The sequence below is a fragment of the Pipistrellus hanaki genome, assembly GCF_964339955.1.
Source record: "Pipistrellus hanaki genome assembly, chromosome: 7".
Classification (NCBI taxonomy): Eukaryota; Metazoa; Chordata; class Mammalia; order Chiroptera; family Vespertilionidae; genus Pipistrellus; species Pipistrellus hanaki.
In genome coordinates this window covers 3,187,620-3,200,425 of record NC_140509.1, presented here as the reverse complement: position 1 = coordinate 3,200,425, position 12,806 = coordinate 3,187,620, and the positions used below count along the sequence as shown (strand labels likewise).

At 67.7% G+C, this 12,806-nt stretch overlaps 1 protein-coding gene and 1 long non-coding RNA gene across 2 annotated transcripts in view; one reads left to right on the top strand and one right to left on the bottom strand.

Moving 5' to 3' along the window:
- LOC311626233 overlaps window positions 1-12,806 on the top strand; it is a 1,185,289-nt gene that overhangs the window by 670,430 nt on the left and 502,053 nt on the right. The gene's annotated exons all lie outside the window — the stretch shown is intronic.
- On the bottom strand, window positions 400-12,397 carry LOC311626115 (complement C4-B-like). The gene is made up of 41 exons (XM_084891004.1): window positions 12,242-12,397; window positions 11,957-12,155; window positions 11,633-11,834; window positions 11,431-11,501; window positions 11,261-11,349; window positions 11,045-11,127; window positions 10,620-10,716; window positions 10,423-10,528; window positions 10,211-10,343; window positions 9,800-9,915; window positions 9,535-9,708; window positions 9,245-9,430; window positions 8,979-9,164; window positions 8,746-8,904; window positions 8,439-8,565; window positions 8,247-8,321; window positions 7,722-7,919; window positions 7,531-7,642; window positions 7,378-7,448; window positions 7,084-7,223; window positions 6,730-6,939; window positions 6,441-6,492; window positions 6,267-6,356; window positions 5,931-6,140; window positions 5,738-5,813; window positions 5,461-5,617; window positions 5,261-5,377; window positions 5,005-5,176; window positions 4,666-4,898; window positions 4,418-4,585; window positions 4,012-4,071; window positions 3,341-3,434; window positions 3,052-3,253; window positions 2,882-2,972; window positions 2,716-2,790; window positions 1,652-1,754; window positions 1,447-1,536; window positions 1,248-1,346; window positions 1,085-1,168; window positions 745-877; window positions 400-596 (listed from the first exon to the last, which is right to left on the bottom strand). Exons 1-41 carry the CDS (start codon window positions 12,301-12,303, stop codon window positions 455-457), a joined length of 5,244 nt encoding a protein of 1,747 aa, XP_084747130.1. The 5' UTR covers window positions 12,304-12,397; the 3' UTR covers window positions 400-454.

Below are 12,806 nucleotides of genomic sequence, written 5' to 3'. Positions count from 1 at the left end.
ACGCCAGCGGCAGCCTTTTGCTTGGCTGAGGTCAGTCCCTGGGAGAGACCGGACCTGGGGGCTGTGCAACCCTGGGATGCTCCCAATGCCACGACCACAGGCTTTCCACGGACCAGTCTCAGTGAAAACCACAGCCCACCCCCCACTGTGCCAGGACAGAAGGCAGATGCCACCCGGCGGCGGAGGCCTGCGGCAGGGCGGAGGCCGGCCTTGGAGTGGGGGCCGGGACCCGGGGCGCAGGCTGCGGTCACAAGTCTGCTCCGTGGCCCAAAGAGGGGCTGAGCTGGTGAGTCAGCTGGGAGGGTCAGGCCCCCCAGGCCGTCCAGGCTCCGAGACGGAGATGATGCAAACGCTGGCCGGCCAGGACGCGGAGGGAGGGGCTGAGACACGCACGGAGGCTGCTGTGGAAGGTCTTTATTGAGCCTCGGGCCAGCGGGGCTCTCCCGGGAGCAGCCTACACCTGGCAGCCCTGCGTGCCGTACTCCTGCATGAAGCCGCGGAGCTGGGCGCAGGGGGCGCGGTGGCGGGTGCTCCGGCACATGGACTCCGAGGGCATCTCCTCGATCCAGCTGTTCGAGTCCAGCAGGTACTGGGGTCTGCGGGGCAAAGGGCCATCAGCGGGGTCAGGACGGGCAGACGGGAGCCAGCCCGCGGCACCTGGCGCCTGAGGGGCAGGGCCGGTGCTGGGACCCTCGCCCTCAGGAGGGTGAGGGCAGCAGGAAACCCAGGGCCCAGCGAACTCACTGTCCCTTGAGGTCGTGGGTGGTCCCGTCCAGACCCATGATCAAATATTCTTTCCCGGGTTCCAAGCGAAGGCGGCAGGAGGCTCGAACCAGGAAGTTCCGGGTCTGACCTGCAGCGGCCTGGGCATCCTTGGCTGAGAGGGCGGACAAGCGCTGTCAGAGGGGACGGGGCACGGCCAGCCTTGCACCCCCCCACTGACCCCGCCACTCCCAGGCGCTGCCTTCCCGTGACAAGCCCGAGCTCCCAAGAGGCCGAGGAGCTCAGCCGCTCTGGGGGTGTCTGCTGGGGCGCCGGCCCAGCGCGGCTCCCGCCCCGCCCCGCCCCGCCCCGCCCCGCGTACAGATGTGCAGCACTCCGATGACACTCGTCTCGAACAGGCGGAAGGCAGCTCTGGCATCTTCTCGGAGAACCTTAACGCGGAAGCCTGTGAGGGAGTTCGGGACGGGAGGAATGAGCTCCGGCCGCCTGCGGGCGCCCCCCAGACCCCGAGGGCGGGGACTGACCGTAGTCCACGCGGGGGTAGTAGCAGGCGAACTTCATCCTGTAGCCGTCCTCGTCCAGCAGCCCCCGCTCCAGGGCACGCCGCTGCCGAGGGCACTTCCCTGAAGCCAGGGCCCAGGTGAGGCAAGGCCAGCCCAGGGCCCCTTCCCCACCCCATCCCAACCCTCCCATCCGGGCCCCCCCACCCCGGCCGGGCCTCACCCTCCGCACACTGGCAGACGTCGTCGGAGCACAGCGTGGACACGAGCTTGCTCTTAGTCGGTGCCCCGTAAAACACAGCGCACTTGTGCTCTGGAGGAGAGCAGAGAGGGCGTTAGGGCACCTGCCTCCTGCCAGCCAGGCCCTGGAGCCCCAGGACCTCCCTGCCCCCTCGGCCCGGTCCAGCCTCCCGGGGCCCGGTACTCACCAGGGTTGTAGTAGTCGTACAGGGTGGCGCTGGCCGGCTGCACCAGCCCCACGGCCACCTCCTGCACAGCTCCAAAGCCCACGCACTCCTGGGAGGGGGGGACCTGCGGGGGTGGGGGGGTCAGGGACCCACTCCCTGGGCCCCACAGGCCTGTGTGCCACTTCCTTGGCCTGTCTCTGGTGTCCGCTGTCTCATCCTCAGTGTCCTTCACATTCTCTTACCTTCCGGCCGCCAGACACTCAACATTGCTCCCAAGGTCCCTGCTGACCTCACTGCTCAGATGGTGACCTCCCCGCCCCCCGCCCCCCGCCCGAGCGCCTGCCTGTGTGTGTCGCCTCTCGGACACACCACGCGAAGCTCCACTTCCGCTCAGGGTTAGCTCCCAGCGTCTCTGCTGCGGACTGGTCGTTTCTGACCTCCCCTCGCCCGCCTGCCTCGCGTTCCCCTACGACGGCCTCCGCCAGCCCGCGTTCACCAACCCCTGCCCGCTGATCGCCACACACCAGGCAGCCTGCTCCTCCATCGGGACTTGGGCAGGGTGTGCAACCTCCAAACCGCTCTGCCTGCCCGCCGCACTCCAAAAAGCCTCGCTTCACACTGCTACCACAGGCCTCCTTCCTGGCCTCCAGGGCAGCTGCGGCCACTGTGCCCACCCCTGGGACCAGCTGGCACCTGCCCTCCCCTGCCCTCACCCCAGCTTCCCCAGTAAACATCCAAAAAATGCTGAGGGCCATCAGAGGATTGGAAGCTTTGTTTTAGCCAACGAGGCCACAGACAACTCATCTGTGACCAGCATCCTTCCTAAAAGGAAGTGCACTTTCTAGGACGGTCAAAAGGCCCCCCTCGGGTTGAATACGTTCGGCTTCATGACAGACTCACTCTCCACTCCCCCTGCTGATAGCCCCCAACCACATTAGGGGCTCGCCCCGGCCGCCCCGGCCCCGGCCGGCATGGCCTCCCTCTGTCCTGCCCCCCTGGGAGCGCTGGCCACCCGCAGTGCCCTCCCCACCCCCGCCGCACAGACTGCTGGGTGAGCAGTGCCCCACACCTGCGCCCCTGCTCACCGAGTCGAAGTACAGCAGGACGTGGGGCCCCTCGGTCTCAAAGTGACTCACGTACCGGTCAGAGAGGGAAGTCAGCTGCAGAGAAGGAGAGGGTCACGGAGGCGGCCACCCAGGGTCACCCGCAGGGGCTGTGGGATGGGGACGGGCTCCTGAGGGCACCACCCACCTTCTCCAGGTCAGCCCGCAGGGCGTGGAACCCGCTCAGGAGGGTGATGTCCGCGATGGCCATGCCCGACAGCCCCACCTTGCCGTTCCGCCTGCAGAGAGGAGCCTGTGGTCTGGGTGCCCGCCCGGCGCAGAGCGCCTGCCGCCCGCCGCCGCCGCCTGCAGGCTCACCAGATGCACACTTTGTACTGCACACGGGCCTCCTGCTCCTCTGCCACCTTGGGGGCCTCCCTCCTGCGGCGGCTCCTGCGCCCCTCAAACAGCTGCAGGGGCGTCACGGGCCGGGAAAGGGCGTCGGGGTCGTCTCCCGCGAAGTCCTCCTGGTTCGCGTAGTCATAGTACTGGTAGTCCTGGTAGTCCTCCTCGGCTTCCACTGCAGGGGGAGGGGGGGAGGGGCACTGAGACTCCGCCCGCACCGGCCCCTGCACGGCCCCTGGAGGCCCGGGCCACCGGCACTCACTTGTGTACTCCACGTGGCCCAGGACCGTCACCTCGATCTGGAGGTCCTGGCAGGTGGTGTTCTGCATGTCCAGGACGTTGTAGGTACGAAGCACCTGGCTCGGCAGGGGCAGAGGGACCATGGCACCGGGCCCCAGGCCTCTCCAGGCACAGCGCAGGGCACCCCGGCGGAGGGCTGGGGCCTGGGCCCTTCCCGGGACCCCCACCAGTGAGACCGTGAACCGGCCGGTTGGAGGGTGTGGCGGGAGGCAGGCCGCCCCGGGACCAGCGCTCTGCACCTGCAGAGGCCGCAGGGGAGCTGGGGAGAGGCTCGGCCGAGGCGGGCCGAAGAGGAGTTTGCCTCATGGGAAGAGAAGCAGGGGAGGACATTCCAGGCCGGGAGACCTGTGGGGTACCCGTCTGCCCAGGGAGGTACAGGAGCCCAGGCGTGTGTGGCGGGAAGAGTCCAGGCACCCCTGAGGCGCAGAGGTGGGGAGGGGCTGGGGGAGTGGCGGCTGGACAGCTGGCGAAGGAGCAGCCTGCTACTACCCCCGGCAGACAAGGGGAGACAGGAAGCAGGGCCCGTGCTCCATGGGCAGGGGCTGCAGGGGCCCAGGGAGGTGCAGACCAGAGCGAGCGGAGTGCACCCAGCCCAGCGCCCCCTGCTGGCCGAGCTGTGCTGCGGGCTCTCACCTTCAAGGTTCCTTTGCTGTTTCCTCCCACCTTCACGTTAATGTTGCTGCTCAAGGAAAACTTGACGGGACAGGAAAGGGAACGTGATGTCAGACGGGCACAGGAGGGCACGCTGTTTGTTCCAACTTCCCTCCTCCCTGCAAACAGCCCTGCTCCTCCTCTCCCTGCACGGGGCGCTGACACCTTCACGCACTACTCCACCAGCCTCCCGCTGCTGGAGGCCGCGCCAGCATTGCTGGGAGGTCCCCCCACATTGCTGCCGGGGAACCTGCAGCTGGGGTCAGGTGGCTCTGCAGCCACTCAGGCAGAAGCCTTCCCACAGGGCACCAGGGCGAGGGGGCGGGGCCAGGAAGTCCTGCCCCCACACTAGGCCCAGGGGTCCTGCAGCCCAGGTGAGGGGCGGCACCTGCAGCTCCGCCTCCACCCCCTGAGACTGGTGGTTGGTCAGCTGCAGCGTGTGCGTCTTGAACCCATTGCGGCCCTGGGAGCTGAGGGTCACATTGAGGCCCCGGTCCTCGGTGGTGTGGGAAGCGATCCAGTACGCAGACAGCGCGTCCAGGGCGATCACCGTGTCCTGGGGAGGTTGGACCGGGACTCAGGCGCTGGGTTCCGGGGCCCCCGCCCCGAACCCAGGGCACCCAGGGCGGCACCTACCTGGGTGCTGCGGAATCCCCCTTGGAAGCTGCCCTGGTGGGTGAGCCAGGCCGCCACCTGGTCCGCCATCTCGGCCCGGCCCTCCCGCAGCAGCAGGTGCAGCAGGCCGTAGGCTGTGGTTTCGATCCACAGGGCGGGGGCCTGGGGCACGGGGTCAGCCGGGCTGCGAGGAGCCGGCGTGGGCGACACCACGTTGCTCTGAGAGCTGATGGCCGAGCCCCAGTACAGCTTGTCTGGGAGGGAGGGAGGGCGCCAGGTGAGCGAGGCCGGCCTGGCCCTGCCCCGGCTCTCCGCCCCCGCGCCCGCCGGGCAAGCTCAGGCCCCAGGCCCCGGACCCACCGCCCGTGTCCTGGGCCATGGCCATGAGGTTGTTGTGAGCCACGTCCCGCAGGTCCTCAGGGGCGTTGCTCAGCGTCAGAGCGTAGGCCGTGATGGCGGATGCGTGGGCACCCAGGAGCCCAGCACTCGCTTTCGCCCCCAAAAACGAGTTTGCATTTGAGATGGACGTTTCCTAGAAGAACGAGGAGGAGGTCTGTGGGCGGGCCCGGTCCTGAGGAGCGGAGGGAGAGCCGCGGCGCAGGGGTGGCGCCCTTACCACTCTCCGCTTCAGCTGCTCGGCGCTCCTGTCCTGGAAGACGGCCAGCCCGTGATGGAGGGCGATGACCACGAAGGCCGTCAGGGCCACCGTCTCGTCGTTTCCGACCAGGCCGCCCTGGTCAGTGCAGGGAGAGAAGCCGTCAGAGGAGGGGAGGGGGCGGGAGAGCCCCAGGCAGCTGGGCCCGCCCCCCGCCGCACCTGCATGTCCCTGTGGATGACAGGACGGGGGTCCCGGAAGGAACCGTCGGCCTGCTGCTGGGACAGCAGCCACTTGGCCGTCTCCTGCAGCTTTTCAGGTGAGTCGCCCACCTGTTCCTGGGCCAAACTCAGTACCTTCAGCACAAAGGCTGTGAGCCTAGAGGAGGGAGTGACAGCCGGGGTGGGGCCGGTCCCTAGAGGACACTCCCCGACACCTGGGTAGTCACCCTCCAGTCGCCCCCAGCTCTCGGACCCAGAAGCAGGCTCCCAGGCTCACCAGGTGCTGCTCTCCCGGTGCAGCCACGCCCCATAGGAGCCGTCGGTTTTCCGGAACTGCTGGATCCGCATGTACCCTTGGAGAGGAGCAGCGGCTGCTGTGGGTGCCCGGGCCATGCTCCCCATCCCCCACCAGCCGCCTGCGGTGCCCGTCGCCCTAACGGCCTGCCACTCCCGCTCGCCCTGCCCCGAACCTTTCTGGATCAGGTCCACCGCGCGGTCCTTGGTCTCCGGGGGCAGCTTGCTCCACTCCTCCGTCTTGTCCAGGTAGCGGGAAGCAGCCAGGGTCGGAGCCAGGAAGATCATGGTTTGCTCCCCACAGCCCCACGGCATCCTCAGGAGGGAGGCCACGCCTCCTGCTGACAAGGCCCCCCCGGAGCCCAGGGTGTCCAGTGGACTCGAGGCTGCAGGGGAAAGAGGGTCAGGACAGAGAGCAGCTCTGGGACCCAGGGCCAGAGGGTCACGGCACCAAACAGGTCTCACGTGCATCTGAGGGTGGCTGCTGGGAAGGGCCTGGAGGTCACGCCCACCTGTGACTCTGACATAGCTGTTGTGGTCTCCATCGGGGATAATATTGGGGTCAGAGCTGCCGGGAATTTCCAGGGTGCGGCCTCGGTGGTCTGGGGAGATGGGAAGCTGTCAGCCTGCTGGTGTCCAGTCCCTCCACCACCGCCCTCGCAGGCTGCGGCAGCCAGGCCACTCACCCAGGGGGTTCAGCTCATAGACCAGCTCCTCCATGTGGACGGCGCCTTCCTTCTGTCTCGGGAAAGAGCTCTGAGAGTCACCCACCGCCTGGCGGCAGCTGCCCCCCCAGGGCAGACTCCCCACACTTGGATTTAAACTTTGGAGGCAGAGTGGGATCGGACTTGTAGAAGGCAAACTGACCAAGGAGTTGGGTGTGGGCGGTGGGCCTCTGCCTGGCCAGCAGACAGGGTGCTGGGTCAGGGAGTAAATCTGGGAGCCTGGGGACCTGCTTCAGGGTCCTCCACTCACCTGGATTTTTAGAATCTTAGACACGGCGTCCCCTACAGAGAACTCCATGGACCCTCGAGCCACCACCTTCAGGGACACATCGGCAGCCGCCGTGGGCACCACGGAGAAGCCAACGGGCCGGGCAGAGTGTGCAGGCACCAGCACCTGCTGAGCCAGCCCCCCGCCCCCCGCCAGGCACAGCCCATCCACCGGGGCCACGTGGACGCTCATCTGGGGGGAAAGGGGGGAAGGCAGAGTCAGGTCATTAGCTCTTGATCCTCGCCAGCCCCAGCTCCCACCCGCTGTGACCGCCCGCAGCCTCAGGGCAGACCTGTGTCCAGTGCAGTCCCCCCGCTGTGACCACCCGCGCCTCACCTGCAGGTCTGTGTCCAGGTAGTTGTACAGAACGGGCCGCAGCTCGAGCTGCTCGAAGCGGCGGACGGAGATGGGCAGGCGGAGGTGCAGGTGGAACTCTCGGAACACTCGGAGCTGGACTGGTTTGGCCACGCACAGGCCTGCGGAGCAGGTGCGGGGAAGGGAGACATCAGAGGCCTGGGGCCTCTCAGCCACGGGGGCAGGGGGCAGGGGGACCATCTCTGCCCGCTGTCCGCACCCCCTCCCCTGCAGCAAAGGAAGAGGGAGCGGGTGGGGGGGGCAGCGGGAGGGCACCTGTGGTTGCGGACAGGCTCACACCGTGGATCTCCCAGGTGGTCAGAGAGTCAGGGAGCGGCCGCAGCAGCCTGTGGTGGGAACGGTGAGCAGGGCACAGGCTGGGCTGGGCTGGGCTGGCCCGCCCCGCCCCAGGCGGCCCAGCGCCCTCACTGGAGGAAGCGGTCCACGGACTCCACCCTCCAGAGCCAGTTCTCGGGGAAGTAGCTGCGCACAGGGATGTCGTCCTCCTGCATCAGGTCCTCCTCCTGCAGGACCTCCAGGGCTGGGGGCCACAGGGCGGTGAGGAGGTCAGCCCAGCCCCGCCCCGCCCCGCCCCCGCCCGGGCCGAGCCCACCACTCACCTCGGGCGAGGCCCACTTGGCCCCTGGCCCTGGTCTTCTTGCGCAGGTCCTCGGCAAACTGGCAGCAGGCCAGGAAGGGCTCCCGGCAGGCCTGCTGCGGCACCCGGGCCGCCCGCAGCTCGCAGGAGCGTTTCATGGGCAGCCGCGTCAGCCCGTCCTGGCAGCAGCGCCTGGCCTCGGGGGAAGTGTACTGGCCCACTGCAGGGCCGGGGGTGAGCGCCGGGCGCCTCCGCCCACTCGGACCTCCAGGTTCGGAGGGCCCACTGGGAACGGGGAGCTCAGGAGGCCGCGCAGAGGCTCCCGCCCGCCCACCACCAACCCAGGACTTGGCCCTCTGACCCGAATCCCACGGCCCCGGCCCTCGAATCCCACAGCCCAGGCCCTCAAATCCACAGCCCGGGCCCTCGAATCCACAGCCCGGGCCCTCGAATCCCACAGCCAGGGCCCTTGGGGGCGGAGGAGCCGAGAGGCAGACCCCTCCCCCTGAGCCTGGGCGCAGGCAGCTTCATGGGCACCACCACTCACACTTCTCGCTAACTGCTTTGTGGAAGTTCACGTTTCTCCTTCTCCGGGTTTTCTGCTCCTTGGGACAGCTCAGGCCTGGGAGAGAGCAGGTTGCAGCCGAGCCCTTGCCTGCTTCCCTCCTCCCATCTTACCCCTCAGGGTCCTCCTCCTCACTCTGCCTCCCACCACCCATCCCACTTCCTCCGGTCTCACTATTTCTGGTCGAAGTCAATTGCGATCCATCCGAAAAGGCCAGACCAGCCGCCTCGAACACCTGCATGGCGCTGTCCCCACCCCCAGGCCCGCACCCCAGGTCGTAGCCGCTCATGACTTGGAAGACCTGGCCAGAAAAGGCGGGCTGTTGCAGAGACAAGATGGCTGAGGGGCAGGGCGGGCTGTGGGTGAGGGTGGATGGACAGATGTGAGACACAGACAGTGGGGGAGGGAGGCCGGGCGGAGGGGGCGGCAGCCGAGATGCGTCCGAGAGGACAGGGAGGGCTGGGGGAGGGTCTTCACAAACCTTGCCCATGTCCAGGGGCTTGTGGGCCCGGCCGCCCACGGCGTACAGCGCCGTGTCCACGGCCCCCAGGGCCACCAGGGCCGCAGAGTCCGTGTGCAGCTGGAGCTTCAGCGTGTCCCCAGGGCGATAGTCCTTGTGACTGTCCACACTCAGCTCCAGCTGCAGGGCCGGAGGGGGGTCAGACGGGGCGTTCTTCTCGTCCTCTCCTGCCCCTCCCCAGCCCTGCGCGTTACCTTGCCCTCACAGGCCCCAGCCTGCACGTCCACCCGCAGGGAGTTGGCCACGGGGCGGCCCCCGTGGTAGTAGAAGGCCACGAAGTAGAAGGCGGGTGCCAGGCGGTGGTCCACAAACACGGAGGCCGAGGTCAGGGCCCCCCTGGGCTCTCGGCCCACAGACACGATCTGTCCCCGGGACAGGACCTGGGGAGAGGGGTTCCCTCTTCACTGCGCCTGCCCCGCCCGGAACCACCGCCCCGCCCCCCGCGCCGCCCTCTGCACACCAGGTAGTAGAAGTGGGAGAAGCTGGCCCCGCGGACGCCCACAGCTCGCAGGTTCAGACGGAAAGTGTCCCCAACTCGAGGGGGTTGAGGATCCAGCCGCTCCAGGGACAGGAAGCCGGAGCCCCCGGAGGGCGGGGCTCTCGCGGTGAGCTTGGCTGTGGCGGGGTGCGGGGAGCCTGCGGATACCTGGAAAGGGGTCGGGAGCAGCGGGGTCGGTGCCAGGACCCAGGCACCAGCTCCTCCCCTGCCCTCCCGGCCCGCCCGTGCCCCGTGGGCGCTCGGGGTCCTACCGACAGCTGCACTTCGGAGGAGGTGGGCGGGACGTTGATGGAGACGAGGACCCGGCCGCGCTCGTCCGTGTTTCGCTGATGGTGTATTTGGGAAGCAGATCCCGGAGAGAAGGTGGCGGCCACTTTGACAGGAATGTTGGCGGCGGGGGAGCCTGACATGTCCTGGACCAGAGCCTGGGGGGGGAGGGGAGGTCAGAGAGAGGGCCGGGGCCTCCTGCGGGGCCCTCCGCGCCCTCCCGCCCTGCCGCGCCCCCGCAGAGGACACCTGCAGCAGGAAGGGGGCCCCGGGCACGAGGTGTCGCTTGGTGTGGCTGAGATCCAAGGAGAAGGGAGATGACACAAAACGCCAGGATGTGAGCTCGGCCTCCTCCAGCTCTCCCCCTGCAAGACACGGCAGACGGCGGGAGGAGGCAGACCCAGAAGAGGGGCCTCCGGGGCACAGGCCCTCTCCCCTCGCTGGTCCGCGGAGCCACCCACGGCCAGCACCCAGATGCTGCATAGCACGCCTGGTGGGAGGACGGGTGGGAGGACAGAGGGATGGACGGATGAGCAAAAACAATAAACAGAGGGGCTTCCGGCTGCTTCCCAGTTTGGGTCCCACGTGGGGTAAGAAGGGCGGGCGGGCGGTGCTGGAGAGCAGAGGGCCGCTCAGAGGTCACCGCCCAGCGGCACTCACCTGGAGACTCGATGACGGCCGCCGCCACGTAGAGGCGCAGCCCGGGGAGGTCCGCCGGCTGGACGCCGAGCTTCTCCAGGGCGCCCTGCACCTCAGCCTTTTCGAGCGAGATGTGGCACTGGCCCTCCGCCAGCTGGGCAGAGAGGAAAAGGCCAGGTAGCACCCGCCTCCCCGCCTCCATGGTCACCTCCGCCCCTCCCCCTGCTGCCCACCTTGGTCTGATTCTCCAGGCCGCGAAGGAAGGTCTTCTTGCCGCGCTCATCCAGGATCCCGAAGCGCACGTAGGCCACCCCCTGCACTGGCTTCCCGTAGACGTACCTGCGCACGGGGCGGCGGGCAGGGGTGAGTGTGGCGGGCGGCGGTGGGGAGGGAGGGAAGTGTCACACTGAGGCGCCCTGGCAGCAGTTACCTGGCCTGGATGTCTAGCTGGATGTCCCCAAGAAGGCCAGGCTCTGTCAGGATGTAGGGCTCCCCAGGTACGATCTTCACCTCGAAGTTGGGAAGGACTGACCCGAGCGAAGGGGAGGCTGGTCAGACTCCAGGGCAGGGCTTTGAGGATCCCTCCACCCTGCCTGCTCCCACTTCCTCCCTTCTCCTCCAGGAGGAGCTGCCTGGCCCTCGGCCTGTGTCCCAGCTCTCACTGTCCTTTTGTTTGGTTAATCCTCAGCCGAGGACTTTTGGCATTGATTTTCAGGGAGAGTGGAAGAGAGAGGGAAAGAGAGAAACATTGATGTGAGAGAAACACATCGACTGGTTGCTTCCTGCACGGCCCTGACCTTGGCCAGAATCGAACCCGGGACCCTGCCAACGCGGTATCCACTGAACCACACTCACCGTACTTCTTCACCTCGAACTGGGTGCTGTAGTTGGAGTCCGGGCTGTCCAGGAATCTGGCCGAGATCTTCCAGGTCCCTGGCCTGAGGACAGACAGGGCGGGCTCAGCCACGCTCCCTGGGGAGAATGTGGGGTAACCACAGGCTCGGGGGCGCGGGTCTGACACTGTGTTGGCGTGGGGAGCAGGGGAACTGGGAACTGGGGGCAAGAGCTCACTCTGAGATGTCCGGGATCACAAAGTCATCCTGGTAGATGGAGGAGGGAGTGTACACCTGCCTCTTGCGCACGCGGAGGCCCTGCGAGTTCTGCACGGAGGACAGTGTGGTGGGTGGAAGGGCACATCGGTAGCCCTCGCTGGTCGGGAAGGTCAGAGGTCAGGGACTCACCTCCACGGTGACTGTCAGGCTGTCCGTGGTAGGGCGCATCTTTTGGTCCAGAGCGAAGACCCGGTACCGAACTGGAGCGGAGGGCGAGTGAGCGGCGAGATGGAGGGAGGGAGGGGAGGCGAGCATTAGCCGGCAGCCTTCCGTGGGCCCTTCCCGGGGACGGGCAGGGGAGGGGAGGGAGAGGCCTGGGGCTGAGACTCACCCCGCTGGCCAGGGTTATAAATGGGCTGGTCGGTCTGCAGGAAAAGGTGCCCCCGGCGAGAGGAAAAGAGCAGGTTGACGCCCTGAGTGTCCACCTCTTTGGACAGAGTGCGCTTCAGCCACGGTGACTGGGCCACCAGCTGGATCTTGGGGCCTCCGAGGAGGCTTCTGAGGCCACAGTTGTTGGCATCCTTGGGGAGTATCTGTCAGGTGAGGGGGGAAGGGAGCGGGTGAGAGACAGACAGCCAGGGACGGAGGCCGCCCAGAGGGCCCAGGCGCGGAGGGCCGGAGCGGGCTGAGGCAGCGGGGGGGCGGCGGCGGCTACCTGGAGGCTGCGGAGCACGAAGTCGTCCTTCGAGGTGAGGAGGAAGTCCACCTTCGGGGAGCAGGGGGCATTGTGATGGGACGGGTTTCTCAGGAACACGGACCCTCTCACTTCCAGCCCCTGAGGAGCATCCTGGAGCTGGAGCCCCACCGACAGGGGGGCCCCCAGGTGAACCACGGAAGGGGAGAACAGGAGCAACCTGGGGAGAACAGGCAGGTCAGCAGCGCCCCCCCCCCCCCTGTCCCAGCCCCCCATCCCCGCTCAGCAGCCGCCGCCCGCCAGGACCTGGGCTCCTGCAGAGACAAGGCGAAGCCGGATGCCCAGATCAGCCCCCAGAGGAGCCACATGGCTGCAGGACCCGGAGCGACCAGACCCGTCTGTCTGTCTGCTCCCCTCTGGCCGGCCTCGTGCTCGGAGCAGAGTAGACTCTGGACCTTGCTCCTCCCCCGGCCAGCTAGAGCCGGGAAACCACGTGACAACCAAGAAATGCAACTGGCCCCAGGCCCAGTGTTGGGGGCAGGGGGGCACCCCGGACACCTGGGTCACTGAGGAAATCATGGCCCAGAGGGCCTGTTCTCCGCTTCCCTCCCCCACCCCCCACCCCCCACCCCCCACCCGTTAACCCCCAGGCCAGTGCCTGGGCACCTCCCCTCCTGGGCATGTGGTGTTTGTGTACCGGCGGCAACCTGGGCGGGGCGGCAGCGGAGGAACGAGGCTCCTTTGCCAAGCCCTGACAAAACAGGCGATAAGATGCCCACCTCCCCCTAAAACCCACAGTGGGGCTTGGCTGGGCCTCTGCTTCCACAGGCCGACAGAACCCCGTGGTTAGTCAGGCCACTGCCCACACCCA

What these genes read in the sequence shown, in the direction of transcription:
- LOC311626115 (XM_084891004.1), bottom strand. Translation starts at nt 12,303, where the DNA reads ATGTGGCTCCTCTGGGGGCTGATCTGGGCATCCGGCTTCGCCTTGTCT. An exon ending in GTTCGAGGTGAAGAAGTACG is followed by an intron (nt 10,717 to 11,044) that starts GTGAGTGTGGTT and finishes CGCTCGGGTCAG; the next exon opens with TCCTTCCCAACTTCGAGGTG. An exon ending in TCCTGCTGTACTTCGACTCG is followed by an intron (nt 1,755 to 2,715) that starts GTGAGCAGGGGC and finishes CCACCCCCGCAG; the next exon opens with GTCCCCCCCTCCCAGGAGTG.